The following is a 15,612-nucleotide window of genomic DNA, read 5'->3' on the forward strand; positions in this document are numbered from 1 at the left end:
ACTTCCTTGCCATTGCGTAGCACAACTTGAACTCTTTTCCCCTCCTGAGATATCACAGAGTTTGTCCAAGCATCTTTGAGGGTACTCACTAGTCTTTCTCCATAAGCTTCCCAAAATTCCACCCAGGCCATAAGTTTTCTTGTTGACAGCTGATGCTATTGTAGCTTCATGGTTTGGTGGCACCTCTTAACTGAGTCAAGAAACTTCTTTGCAAACTTTGCCAGTAAGGGCTACCTTTTCAGTTTGTTTGTCATTGCTGTTCTTTTAAAGGGTACCTAGGGTTACCGCCGTGACAGGCACCCATCATCCTTCTTCAACAGTTTCTTGTTAATCTCTGAATATATGAGGTGCTGTTGAGCAATGGTCTATTCAGACTCTGTATCCCTACCTCATTCAGAAAACAGTCAGTCTGTGACCTGAGGACTGATGTAATTTTGAAAACCTGTTTCCAAATTAAAAAAATCCATTCCTTCCTGATAGTCACACAGGGGAATGAAATGTTATGTAAGGATATCAATCCGGTAAAGGACGTTTTAAAAAAGAAAATGCACTGCTTTCAGTATTTTTTTTCAGCTTTCATACTCTGTAACTTGTGGCCCTCTCTTCTTCTCTTCCTAAATCTCTTTGTCTGTAGGTCCAGGTTTTGGTCTTGGATTCCTCTTAAAGGAAAATGCCACCTTAGAACTCAAAAAAACATGTTTTTTTCATTGTGTCTGTTTTCTTAGCTATTTTAATGGCCCCAAATCACATCAGGTGCTTCTTTTACAATCTTAATGTGTTTTCCATAAAATGGCAGTCGATGGGGCCTGTCTGGGTAGTGTGATCTTGTTTTCTTGCCTTCATTCCTTCTTCCCAGAATACATTGAACTCCTGTTTATATGAGTTGTGCTAAACATAAGGAAGTGGTGGTGATTTCTCATGCCATTAAGGTAGAATGGCAGGAGTGTGAAGCACTGTCATCTAACACACCTTCTGGAACAGAACTGCTTCTATATTTCTTTGAGTGAGCCTCATTTGTGTGTCTGTCAGAGCTTGTTTTATGTTGTGCATAGCTGTTAGCTACTTCCCAGCAAAAGAAAGTAGTTAAATAGCAGGCTTTGTAAAGGGATTCTTTTATAGTGCTAAAAGAATTGACAGACCTTCCCCCGCAGTCTCACCCTGAGGTCTGAAATCTCTCACTGCAGTAAATGAGCCTTGCTACATCCTGTACAGCCGACAGTTACCACTGATAAGGGGAATAGAATGCAATGTGTAAGGGCTGACTCAGACCATTGATTTGTGTACCAGATACACATTCATCTCTGGAAGGATGTCACAAAAAAGCATAAAAGACCTTTTTATAAATAGTATCAGTATACCTAGATGATAAGGCCAACACCTGTCTTTCCTTCTGCAGAGCAGTCCTGATTTGGGAAGTTTTATCCTGTCCTACATTTAAGTCATCTTAAAGTGTAAATAACCAGCATTAAAAAGCTTAGCATTTCATTACTCTGACTCTGTTTTTGTAATTTTTTCAGAAGAGTTAACTGCCTTTAAATCCTTAACTGATCTAATTCCTTTGTTTTGCTATGAAAGGCATGGCCTCATAGGAAGTAGCTTTGCATTACTGTTAAGTTTTCCCCTCTGCAGTACAGACAGGGGAAAATAGTCTCACAGCTTTCCTTTTATAGCAGCAGGATTAATTGCCTGTCTAGGATTGACAGCAGTACCTCACAGGGTAAACTACAGATTTCTCTGTGTCTGTATGTAATGCAAATTAGAGACAAATTAATCTGCAAAGTATGTGAGAAGCTAAGCTTAAAAAAAATGTAGGTGGGCTTTCCCTTCATTTGATTCCAAAGCAAGGAAATTAAAGTTTTATAAAGTACAAACAGGTTTATAGTACCTACACGATACTGGAACCATATTGTACGGAGAAAAGCAACCTAAAGATTGCGTTAAACTGTAGGAGAGGGAGGTGTGTTCCTTTATGATTCCAAGGACCAGAATTGCAATCTTTAGAACAGAGAGAGAGAGAGAGCGAGTTTGTGCCAGGAGAGAAATATATAATGTCCAAGGTTGTAGTACCTCAGATTATCTCCCTTACTGCAAAGTGCAAAGATCTCTGTGTTAGTGTACATAAGTTACAAGTTTTTGCTGGTATTTCAGTAAGTTTCAACATTCAGTATATTTTTGAGAAAGTTGCACATTATTTGTCCAGATTGTTGGATGTATTTACAGATCTCATACTTCTGGTAGGAAAGAAACATTTTATGTTTTTACATACTGAGCTCTTACACAGTGAAAAGAAATGTATGTATGTAATCCAGGAAAGTGGAGGGGAAGCAAATGTCCAAGTTCTTACTTTTATGCATGTACATCTGTTGTTAGTGATTCTGTTTACAGTTTAGTAATTTGTTTAATCTTTGCTTATTTTATATAATCTGCATTCTGGAGTATGAAGATACATCTGACAGAAGCAAGCATAAGGGATTGCATGAGCAAGTGGTTTTACAAGCTTTGGGGCAGCCCCCTGAAATTGTATCTGACGCATACCTCTCAACTGTACAGATTTTTGCAGTGTGTCCAGATTTTTGCCTCATATTTTTGGTCCATTTTCGTAAATTTTTTGTTTTCTGGCAAATTAGTGGCAAACCATTAAAGACTGAAGTTAGTAAATGACAGACATTTGAGTTTCAGACTTCATGTCCTTCATAAAATTCATGCTAATGCAAAACACATTATTTTATCAACTTTGTAAGTTTGTAAGAGCAATATTTAAAAATTGTCCCTATTTTTGGTCCTTTGTCCCACTTTTATTTATGGCTTTGTCCAGATTTCTTGCTCTGTGAAGTTGAGAGGTCTGCTAACATGTGAATCAGAAGCATTCAGTTCCACTTGTAATTAATTTACGCATGATTATTATCCCTGTGGTTTAGACTGTATATTAAATCAGAACACCTTTCTCTGTATGCCAGTTTGTGTTGGTTTATAATTTTTTTTCTGTGTTGTGTGCCTTTCATTTCTTCTTCATTACAGTAATAGAGTTTTCAGTAATTCCCACTGTATTCTTGTCTTCTTTCTCAAAGCTGTGGCATTGGCTTAACAAGCAGGTAATTAGCAGTTTAGATTAATTTGTCTGTGTGTTTGTTTTTAGCATGATCACTGCTTTTAAACCATAAACGATGCTTTCAGTTAATATGCTATTTTATCATGGGTGTAGTTTTGTTTTTCTTTACACATCTAAGGTGAATGTAAGCTACAGAAGGCCAAATAACAGTAAATCATTTGAGGTATCATTGTACCAATAAGTCTTATTAAAAAGTATGACACATGGAATGGAACTTTTTATTGAAAGTCTTAACAGTAAGCTGACAGATTTGTGAAAATGTTGCTTAAACTGAAATGATTTAAGTGCAAAGTTTAATTGTACAACTTGCACTGTATTTTACCTGTTGATCAACTTTTTCTTACAGCTCATCAATGAGCTGTACTCAAGTTTCCTTTGATCAACTTGATGCAAATTTGTTTTAGATAGGTTATATACATCTGGTATAGACCAGGTTGATACTGTTTAATTGAAGTGGAATATATGGGTTGTGTAGATCACCTTATTACTAATGATCTGCCTTGTGTGTGAGGTCCTGCACAATTTTAGAAGATACAAAAACTGAGTGGCAGTCAGTTAATGCTTTAAAAGTTGTTGCCATCACCATTGACTTCTTTGTGGATAACGTTTTTATTCATTTTTATTAATGTTATTCCAGAATCAGTACTCAGACTAAAAACTATAGTGTGATAAAGGTTATTGTCATTTGATAGCCTAAGAAAATAGTATCCGTGTCCTTCAAACACTTGTACATTTGTGTGTAGTCCTCTCAAACTCATTGCTCTGTCAACTGTTCTTTGTTGCTAGTTAAATGCATTTATTTTTCTTGTTATTGGTGAACCATATATTTACTAATGTGTGTGTTCTGCTCCTAAAAATGTCTTCTTGAATTCTTTTTATTACTACCAGTCTTGAAGGACTACATCTGTCACCATTAAGCAATCCCTCAGTTGTTTGTTTCCTTTTGCTTGTACATGACCTTGCAATCTAACAGGTGTGCCTGTAGTTCAGACACAGTATTTGAATGGTACGGAAGTGACTTGCCTTCAAGCTCCTCTTATTGCTGATCATGGCGGGAGACTTAGTGGAAAAGGATTAAAAATTGTTTTAAGCAAAAATACTGCTCAGTCTTTTAAGTTTGCATTAGACAACTTCACAAGTACTTTGTAATTTAGCTTTCTTTTGTCCTCTCATTTTAAACTTCACTTAGTACATAAAGAAGGGTCTCTTTCATGTGATCTTGGTTATAATTTGCATCAAGTGATCTTCCAGATATTCTTGAATGCAAGAACTTGAGAAATAATAACAACTCTATTCATGTCTAGACCGCCATGATTTTGCCTCCTGTATAAATAACTCAAATTAATACATTTGCTTTCCTTTCAAGGAAGATCTTATCTGTATCTTCATAGAAACAGTGTACATGTCTTCATGTTTCACTGTTGCAGTCATTACATTTGGGTTATCTGCTTGCAGGTAGCCCACAGTCTGCCTGATTAACAAAGTCTTGGGTGCTGCGTCGGTTGCTGTCCCTTCTTCCATGACTTCAGGTCGTCAGGGGTATAAAACATGCAGCCAACGCCATTACATCAGTCTTTCTTGCCGTGTGGTTACCAAAGCAGAAGCAGTTCGCAAGTGCCGGTCGGCCGACTCCTGAAATTTTCGTTTTTGAGTTTCAGAATCAAAGTCTTCGACTAAAGCTAAGTACCCCGTTGGGGAAACTTTTTCTTGCTCCTTTCCGATGTCAGTAAAAGTTAATAATTGCATTACTTGTGGAAAGCAAATACCTCATAAAGATTTTCATTCGTACTGTATTCTTTGCCTAGGCCCTGACCACGATGTACCTTGCTGTCGGGTTTTGTGCTTTATTTAATCAGCGCACTATCTGTCGTCGGTATATTTTCGCCTCTAAATATTTCGGTTCTCAGTTTTAATTATCCAGAAATGTCGTTGGTTAGCCGTCCGACTACCGGGATTCCGAAAAAATACAAAGATAAAGACAGAGACAGGCCGCTGAGGTCCAAAACTGCCGACGATACTTCTTCTAAGCCAGTTGCCATTTCACTGCTACTCAGTGAGGTGCGTTCGCAGCCCCTGATACCCGCTACTTCTGATTCGCAGGCCTCTACTGAGACCCATTCGGAGTATAGTATGCCATGAGATGCTTCAGCTATGGAACTTGCAGATGTCTCTACCTTGCATGGGTCTGGAGCCGCTGTGCAGGCACCGGCTTCTGAGGGTGTATTCAGGCCTACGGATTGCATATTAAACCGACGCCTCCTTCTTTACTTGGGCCTAATTCTCAAACCATGCCTAAAAAACCGATGCCCAGGCCACATGCTCAGGCCTCTATGCCTAAAAAACAAATGATAAGAATGGTTGAAGATCTAATAACTCTAATCAGAGGTAGCTACCCCCTTCTAAGAGGCCTAGGACTGAAGTTGATTATGAATCTTCTGACCAGGATTCTGTTTTTTCTGATTCTTCTGATGATCTGGATTTGCCCTTATCTACTTATGAAGATTCTGATGCAGGGGACTCCATTCCCTCTGCTTCCCCTCCTGAGGATTTTTCTTTTGGGGAAACTTTACATACTGTAAGGAAGCATTTCCACTGGGAAAGCCAGGATTTTTCTGATTCAAAAAAGAGGGCTTAGGGATTTCCTTCTCCTACCTCAGCATAGGCCTTTAGCTATTCGCCTTTAGCTATTCCTCCTATACTAGACATTGTTGATGCTTTTTCGGAATCTAGTTTGGCCCCTGATTCCTTGCCTCCTGCTCCCAGAAAACCTGACAGATACTACAGGATCCCTGAGTCCCACAAGTTCCTTTTTAAAAATCCTATTGCAGATCCAGAGACTATTTCACAGGGGCCCAAGGGCATTAAGGCTTCTACTGCTAAAAATCCTAGCCCTTCTGGTAGAGACTCCAGGGCGCTGGATAGATTGGATAAGAAGGTTTACACTTCTGCAACCTTGGCCATTAGGGCTTTAAACTGCCAGTTTCATATGTTAAAGTATCAGCAACATGTTATTGGACTGCTTAAACAGAAAATGATGTTGATTCCTGACTGTGTGGAAAATAAAGAATTACAGGATTTAATGCATTCTGCTGAACAAGTTGGAAAACATACTCTACAGTGTGGTTTTGATTCATTAGAGGCCTCTTGCAGGGCTGCTGTTACTGGGTCTGTGCTCAGAATTCATGCTTGGCTTAAGGAGCAATCTTTGCCTGATCATGTTAAAGCTAAATTGTTGGATGCTCCCTTAAATCAGGACCGCCTGTTTGGCAACAAGGCTGAGGAAGTTCTTAAAAAGATGGAAGATAAAGCTAAATCCATGCAAATTGTTAAGGATTTCTTACAAGTTCAGCCTCCTAGATTTAGTAGGCACTGGCCATCTAAGAATTGGTCCTTTCCAGCCCCTTTCAGGTCTTCTCAAGCCAAACCCAGACACAGCAAAACCCCCAGGTTTCAGTCCCAGGGGGCACATAGGACTAAGCAGTGGGGGGCCTCCACTTCCAAATCTGGAAGTAATGACTCCCCCTATGGTAAACTGTCTCAATGACTTCCTTTTAGGATTTCCAAGCACTTCTCAACTGACTGCTCTGTTGGGGGGAAAGATTGCTCCTCATGCAAAGAATTGGGAACTCATTACCCAGGACAAATGGGTTTTAAATGTAGTATCCCAGGGATACAGATTTCACTTCCACACGTTGCCAACATCAAGCGGGTGGCTGGACCTACCCCCAAATCAGTGGGCAGAGGCCCAAAAACAAGTACTTTCTCTCTTAAGCATGGGGGCTATTCAACTGGTACCAGAAGAGGAAAAAGGACAGGGTTTCTACTTGAGACTTTTCCTGGTACACAGAAAAGACAGTTCATGGTGTCCTATCCTGGACCTCTCTACTCTAAACACCCTTTTGGAGATTCCAAAATTCAAGATGCTGACTCTTCACCAGTTACTTCCTAGCTAGGTAAAGATGCCTGGTTGGCAACACTAGATTTAAAAGAAGCATACCTGCACATCCCAATCAGGGAATCTTGCAGAAGATACCTAAGCTTCAAAGCGGGCTACACGCACTATCAGTTCTCTGCACTGCCCTTTGGCTTATCTACTGCGCCCAGGGTGTACACAAAGTGCCTAGCTCCAGTTATTGCATTTTGCAGGCAAAGAAATATTCAAATATACCCATACCTGGACGATTGTTTAATTCAGTCAGAAAGCCAGGGCATACTTTTGAATAATCTGGCCTTTGTACAAAGGGTTCTAACTTGTCTGGGCTACACCATAAACGAAAAGAAATCACACCTGGTACCTTGTCAACAAATTATATTCCTGGGAGCAAGCTTGTATACAACTTCCCAGAGGGCTTACCTCACGCCAGAGAAACAAATTCATTTGACAACCTATTTCAAACAGGTGGCCACAAAACCCTACTATCTGCAAGACAAATACTACAAGCCTTGGGGTTCATGGCCTCCTGCATTCTTCTAATTCCATATGCAAGACTGCATATGAGGAAACTACAGTGGTATCTAAAAAGCCTATGGTGTCAACATTCTCAGGATCTAGAAGTAATGATTCCTGTCATACCTTGCCTACGCCTAGAGTTCCTTTGGTGGGCAGAGGCCTGCCACCAAAACAAGGGACTACCTTTCACACCACCCCCTGCTGGCCAAACCCTAACAACAGATGCATCAGACTATGCATGGGGGGCTCACCTGGCAGGGAAGTGCATTCAGGACACTCATTACCCAGGACAAATGGGTAACCCAAGTCAAATGCACCTGCATATCAATCAGAAAGAAATGTTAGCTGTACAGAATGCTCTGACAGGCTTCAAGGACCACATTCTTCCAGGGCAACTAATGGTAAAGACGGACAGCACCACTGTTATGTGGTACATAAACAAGCAGGAGGGTACACATTCTTACCCCCTCTGGAGACTAGCCATGGCATTGTGGAACACAGCCTTGAGCTACCAAGTGCACCTACAAGCTCAGTTCCTGCCAGGAAAATTAAATACACTGGCAGACTAAGCAGAAACATCATGGACCCACATGAGTGGAAACTGGAAACAAAGATTTTCAACATGTTGACAGGCAAATGGGGTAGCCCACATATAGACCTGTTTGCCTCTCCCCAGAACTACCAATTGGGCAAATTTTGCACAAGGACTCCCCACAAACAAGCCTGGAAAGCAGATGCTCTGTCCTTCAGCTGGAAAAACCTATCAGTCTATGCCTTCCCCCCTCTGCCTCTGCTCTCCAAAGTACTACTAAAAATCAAACAGGACAAACCAAGGATGATTTTGATTGCTCCAGACTGGCAGCGCCAACACTGGTGCCCCCTCCTGCACAGTGTGTCACGGTTATCCCCTTGGCACCTGCCTCAGTCTCCTTCCGTGTTGTCTCAGCAGGAGAACCAGATTCTGCACCCTCAGCTTCTAATACTGAACCTTGCAGCCTGGCTAATTGCATAATCTCTCCTTTACCATCCCTCAGTAAACCTGTGATGGATATCATTTTAGAGGCAAGGAGGCGTAGTACTAGAAAGTCTTATGCTGAAAAATGGAAAAGATTCTGTGCCTGGAACCAATCTCAAGGGATGAGCACAGCAGCGCCCAATTTACCTCAGATTTTACAATACTTAACTGAGATGCTTCACAAGGGCCTGTCTTTTTCCTCAATTAAAATCCACGCCTCAGCTGTTTCAGCTCGTTATAACACAGAACCTCCCCTCTTCCCTTATCCACTGCTCAAGCAGTTCCTCAGAGGGGCCAAAAATTTGAGACCACCCAGGAGAGCTCCAACCCTAGCCTGGGACCTTAACTTTGTTTTGGAGAAACTCACTCTACCTCCTTTCAAGCCAGCTGCTACTGCAGACTTAATATTTCTTTCTTGGAAAACAGCTTTCCTTTTAGCAATCACTTCAGCTAGAAGGGTATCTGAATTACAGGCCCTTATGGCAGTGGAGCCTTTCATCATCTTTCATGCGGGCAGGGTGTCCCTCAGAACCAATCCATTCTTCATGCCCAAGGTGATATCCAGTGTGGCTCTTAATCAGTCCATTCATTTGCCAACCTTCTTTCCCAATCCACAGAACAAAGAGGAACGGATACTGCATTCCTTAGATGTGCACAGACAACTTAGATTCTACTTGGACTGGACTAAACCTTAAAGGAAATCTGAACTGCTGGTGGCATTTGCTGCAAGGGCAGAGGGGAAGGCTATTTCAAAGCAAACCACTTCTAAATGGATAGGCCATTGCATTCATTTCTGCTATAAGCACCATGGAAAACCTATCCCCCAGGGGATCAGACTTCACTCCACCAGGGCTGCATCTACCTCTACAGCCTTTCTCAGAGGCGTTCCTAGAAGGGACATCCTAGAAGCTGCTACCTTGAGTTCTGTACATACTTTCACCAGGCATTATCATTTGCCAATTTTCTCTAAATCCAGAGCTGGCTTTGCCACTGCAGTCTTGCAGGGCCTTATAGTTGGTCCTAATGCTATCTGAATTCCTCCTCCCAACCATAGCTTTGGGAATCTACCCAAATATAATGACTGCAACAGTGAAACATGAAGAGCATGGTACAGTTGTGTACACTTACCATAAATGTAGATGTTCGAGTGTATTCACTGATGCAGTCCTGGTTACCCTCCCTCCAGCCCCCTAACTTCTTTTGGCTATACCTCTACTTTCCTTTACTATTGGTGTATTTGCTTTTTTGTTGGAAGTATTATCATTGAACTTTTATATTTAATTGCTTCCCATTAGGGGGGCACCTGACATCTGGGGCAAGAAAAACTGATGTGATGGCGTCGGCTGCATGTTTTATACCCCTGATGACCTGACATAATGGAAGAAAGGACAGTAACCGACGCAGGACCCATGACTTTGTTAATCAGGCCGACTGAGGGCTACCTGCAAGCAGATAACGCAAATGTAATGACTGCAACAGGGAATACACTCGAACATCTACATTTATGGTAAGTGTACACAACTGTACTTTTCCAGACCCGTCACGGTCTTCATTTTTCAGCCTGGAATTAATATTTTGATTTGCTTCTGGCTGTTTTGGAACTTTAGAGGAAGTTAGAAGACTTAACTGCTTGGAAATCTCATTTATATAAGTGGAAAATATTTTCTTTATGATGCCAGACCAGTAGCCAATCTTTATTGGTGGTGAAGTTGCCTCTAATCCTAGATTATTATTTCTACTTTTTTAACCTGCTGCTAACTCATTCTTCAGTTGAAGTACACTGTTTACCTCTGGATCAACCCTCTCCTCTCTTCCTGCAGTGAAGGTGTTCTTGAAAGGAATTTTACTTCCAGCACTTTCAGTAAAAACCTTGCTGTGTCATGGGACTTGAATTTTGTTTTTGAGATAATTACAGACCTACATTTTAACTAGCTTATTCAGTTCTATTCAGATTTTTGACCTGAAAAGTAGTGTTAGTTGAGCTTTGACTTCAGAGAGTTCAAACTTGCACAATCAGATGGGGAGGAGGAGGCTGATAGACCTTGACCCGTAACAGGGTCTTTGGTATAGGGCTGATATGGATGGATGTGCAACAGTAAGTTTCTTAGAATTTTAAGTAGGTCAAAGTAAACTTTATTGTCATTCAGAATCACACGAGTGCAAAAACTGAATGAAATTCCATATCTTTAGACTCAAATGTGCAGATATCGACATAGACTTAATACAAGACGTTAATACAGGTTCAGGCACCTAGGCAGCAATACAATTCCCTGTGGTACATTTGACTGGAGAGACATGGCTGAAGTGACAGTTAGCTGCAGAGAAATATGGCTGTTTGCAAATTCCCTGTAGGCAAAGAGAAGAATGCATTGCCATGCCCACAACTTCAAGAACCAAAGTCATGGGGAAAACAATGTCCATGGTCCCCAAGGGAACATGAGACAGCAGGCAATATGGCAGGCATCAGCAGCAGGCTGGCCAGAGGGCATGTCAGTGGCAGTGCAAATGCAGTGCTCAGAGGGCAGTACCTTTATAATCGGTGTGTGTGGACCATCACCCCCTTTACATTTTCTAGGGAGCATTACCTAAAATGCATACTGGATCATAAATGTGACTAAAGTATCCTGCTGGATTTCCTCCGTGCTGTAGCACACCTGTACATGTTGTAGTTGCACAAGTATGTACTCTACACTGGACACAGTACTCATTACCTCTTCTGCCTCCATGCATTTGGTTATTAAAGCTGTGAGCATGGCAGTATGTACTTCTCTTTGCCCACAAGGAATTTGCAAACAACCATATTTCTCTGCAGCTGAATGTCACTTCAGTCATGTGTCCCCAGTCAAATGTGACACAGGGAGATGTCACGCTGGCTAGGCACCTGAACCCCGTTAGAACAGACATAACTACTTACTATATACCATAATGTTCTAGATAGATAATCCTAATATTGCACATAAATTAAACTCACTTTAGCATTTATTATACAGTGATCTGTTTGCTTGCTCAAATATTGCACAGTGCTGAAGTAAGACATTGCATTAAAGACTTACATTGAGTATTGCCCAAAATGAGAGATTCATGAGTTTTGCATTGGGACTGAGTTACAGACTAGCATTAGATATTGCACTATAACAAGACATTTCTCTTGCCTTACCACTACCCTTGACCAGTGAATTGGCTCGACTCACTGAGTACTGCACGAATATTGGATTGAGACAGGCAGTCAAGTTATTGCACAATTTGAGATGGTCTTCCACATTGAACTGATGGCCCAGATGGTCAGCATTGAGTATAATCGTTGCCAGAGTTCAACAGTCTGATGGCCTGTGGAAAAAAGCTGTTTTTGAATCTCGTAGTTCTGCATTTTATGCCTGTGAACAGTCTGTGAGCAGGGTGGATGCAGTCCTTAATGATTCCTTTGGCCCTGCCTAGACATCTGGACATGTGCAAGTCATGGATGGCTGATATGGTGGTCTTGATAATCCTCTTGGCTGCCTTCACTGCTGTCTGGAGAGCCCTGCGCTCAGAGATAGAGCAGCTTCTGTACCACACCGTGAGGTTGTTTGTCAGGATGCTTTCTGAACTGTTAATGGTATATTTGCTCTTTTCAGCCTTCTCAAAAAGTGTAGCCTCTGATGTGCCTTCCTGACAGTAGCATTATTGGTAGACCAGGACAAGGCTTCATCAGTATACACCCCCAGAAACTTTGTGATACTCGCTCTCTCTACTTTTTCTCCATTGATAGTTTGAGGAGAATGTTCCTTGTGGTTTTTCCTGTAGTCCACAATTATTCCCTTTGTTTTGTTCATGTTTAGTGCTAAGTTGTTACTGTCACACCAGGTAATCAGTTCTACCTCAGCCCTGTACGCTGCTTCATCATCGTTGCTGTTTAGGCCTACCACTGTTGCATCATCAGCAAACTTGACGATGTGGCTAGTGTATCTCGCTGTGCAGTTGTGTGTTAGCAAGGAGAACAGCAAAGGATTCAGTACACAGCCTTGAGGAACTAAAGTATATTCAGGGCGATGCTATCTGAAGAGTTATTTCCTATGCTGACTTTCTGAGGTCTGTCCCTGAGAAAGTCCAGAATCCAATTACAAAGTGGTGTGTTGATTCCTAGATGAAGCAGCTTCCTTACCAGCTGTATAGGGATGACTGTATTAAAAGCAGAGCTGAAGTCTGTGAATAGTTGTTTTTATTTTTTAGATGGTCCAGTGGTAAGTGAAGTACCAGTGCTGTGGTGTATGCAGTGGAGTGGGTGTGCTCAGTAAACAAACTGCAGCGGGTCAGGATCTGTAGGTAGCTTAGATGTTATTGCTTCTTTGACCAGCCAGCCGAAGCTTTTCATCACAATGGAGGTTTGGGCTACAGGGCAGTAGTTGTTGAGGTATTATGGTGGTGACTTCTTTGGTAGTGGTATTATTGTCGTGTTTTTGAAGCATTTGGGAAATATTTCATGACTTTGAGAGATATTAAAGATATCTGTGGGGACATCTGTTAATTGAATTGCAAAATATCTGAATGGTAATGTGAATAGGTATCTGAAGGGTTTTTATTTATAGGTGTCATTCAGTAGATATAGGAACAGTGGTAACTTGGCAATGGTGTTTACTGAGAAAACCATTTAGATTTACCCATTGACTGAAAGTTGTCACCAGTGAACAACATTTGGGTATTGAAATTAAACTAGGTTCACTGATTAACTAATGGTTGGAATAGTCCATTGCCTGGTTGGCTTAGAGGGCTTCTTGGTGGGCAATTTTATATACAAAAAGTTCAAATGGAGTATTTAAACATTGATCTGATGGCCAAAACCGTTCGCTGATTGGTATGTATTCTGCTTTGCATCAAGTTAATTTAATGCTGCAGTTAAACATTTGTGCAGACATTTATATATTTATTTGTAACTGGGATAGTTCATCTGAACAAAAGCCCTTTTTCAGTGGAGGCCTGGGGAGAAAAGCTCCACAGTACAAGTAAGCAAGAAAAATTTACAAAATTGAAGTTGAATACAATGAAAAATATATTATAGTAAAACAGTTAAGCAAATGTAGATAAAGCCGCACAGTACAGTATAGCAAGACACATTATAACATTGAAGAAAAAGCATAGCAAAGAAGTATATTGAATGAATTTACATAACACATTGTGTTATCCTCAAAGGGTAATTATACAATACATACTCCATTGGATAATTCCTGAATACATATGAGAAAGAAAATTCCAAAGAAACTATTACAATATGATAGCACTGCTGCCTAGTGAAGGGGCAAGAAAGAGCTGTGTGACGACCCACCACTGCCAACCAATATATGACGTGAATATCCCACCTCTGGGCCAGTAATCAAGGAGCCTCAATCCTCACCACTGGCACCTGTAGGGGAGGATGTTCACTTGGAGGATAACAGGTACACACACAGTGTTTCCAGATGCAGTTCTCTGCATCAAGTGCAATTTCCCTTAAGAGCACATGGAGACCATAGTAAGTCCAGGGCTGGTTTCTTCCTCTTTCTACAGATCCCCAGTAAGACTCCCAACTGGCACAGCTCTAGAGTTGAGTCCTTAGCCAGGGTTCCAGGCCAAGTCCTCCAACACTCTCTGTGTCTAACCAGTGCTTCGTGTCCCTGCTCAAGTAGCTGACACACACACTCTTGGAGATTTACAGGTTTATAGGTTGGTACTAGGCTATCGGCCCTAGGGCCTATACAAGCCTAGCCATAACAATTCCCTGTCTAGTACTTCCCACAATATTTACTTCCCTGGACCCCTGTCTAGCAGGGCGACTGACGTGATTCTAGGGTGAATTTCCTATCTCCCATCCAATCTTCAAGGTTTCTTTTGAAGAGGGCCAAAGAGGCTCTCTGCTTGACATGTATGGGCAGTCTATTCCAGAGTCTGGGGAGTCTGAGTTATGGTAGTAGGGAAGGGTGGAGTAGAGAGGATAGTGATAGAGGAAGGAGTGGGTTCATGTGGGATGATTACAGAGGCAAATCCATGTGCTATTAAAGTACCGTTTGAGAGAGTTCTTGAATTTGTGGATGTGGGAAGTGTTTCTAAGGGTCATGGGGAGTTTGTTCCATGCAAAAGCAGGAAAGTAGCTGTAGAAATTCTGTCCATTAGATTTTTTAGGTTTGTGAATTTGTAAGAGACATTGGTCAGAGCTTCTGAGAGATTGAGGGGGCTTATAGAAGGAGAAAAGTGAGGAAATGCTAGGGCAAGAGGAGGGCTTATTCAAAATAGTATGGATAATGAGAAGTTGGATAAATAATAGTTGGTTAGGACACTCTAGCCAGTTGAGCATCTGGAGTGTGCCACAGTGGTGTGATCGTGAGGGCACATTGGCTGCAAATCTAGCAACTTTGTTGTAGGTGGCTTCAAGTCTGTAAACTAGTGAGGACTGTAAGTTGGTTAAAATTTAAGAGCTGTAAAAGAGGTTGGGGAGAAGGTAAGCATGTGCTAGTGAGTTCCTGGAGTTGGGTGTGAGGAACCTTTTGTTTCTGTAGAGTAAACCAAGCTTTTGGTGGGTTTTCTTGATCCAGTTAAGTACATGAAGGCCAAATTTTAGTCGATAGTCCAAGCAGTTTAGTGTGGGAATTCAGCTTTGATTGTAGTGTTGTTGAGGGAAGAGATGGTGAATGAGGATTTAAGATGGTAAAGGGATTTTGGGAGGAAGAGAAGACATTTTGACTTTTTTGGGTTTAGTATGAGTTGGTTGTTGGCAAGCAGTGTTTCAGTGAGGTTGAAAGATGTTTGTGTCAGGGTTAGCAGGTCAGAGGGGCTGTCAGCGATAGAAGTGATGATGGAGTCATCTGCATACTGTATGAGGGAAGACTGAGGACAGGATGTGTGAAGTTGGTTAGTAAAAATGTTAAAAAGGAGGGTGCCTAAAATAGAGCCTTGAGGGGACACCCATTTTGATGGGAGGAAAAGGAGAAAGAGCAGAGAGCCATTTTACAGATTGCATTCTGTTTGTGAGGTAGCTATTAAATCAGGAGATGGTTGTTGAAGAGATTTTGAGTTGAGAGAGTTTGTCAA

The 15,612-nt window shown here is 41.4% G+C and overlaps 1 protein-coding gene across 1 annotated transcript in view; it reads left to right on the forward strand.

Annotated features, from left to right (window-relative positions):
- Positions 1-15,612, forward strand: part of TMEM245 (transmembrane protein 245) — a 1,232,464-nt gene that overhangs the window by 377,001 nt on the left and 839,851 nt on the right. The window contains exon 7 of the mRNA XM_044065650.1: positions 3,069-3,092. Within this exon, the coding sequence (XP_043921585.1) occupies positions 3,069-3,092 (24 nt within the window). The remainder of the gene's footprint in view (positions 1-3,068; positions 3,093-15,612) is intronic.

The sequence above is a fragment of the Protopterus annectens genome, chromosome 3.part0, assembly GCF_019279795.1.
Source record: "Protopterus annectens isolate FY-2018-M chromosome 3.part0, PAN1.0, whole genome shotgun sequence".
NCBI lineage: Eukaryota > Metazoa > Chordata > Ceratodontiformes > Protopteridae > Protopterus > Protopterus annectens.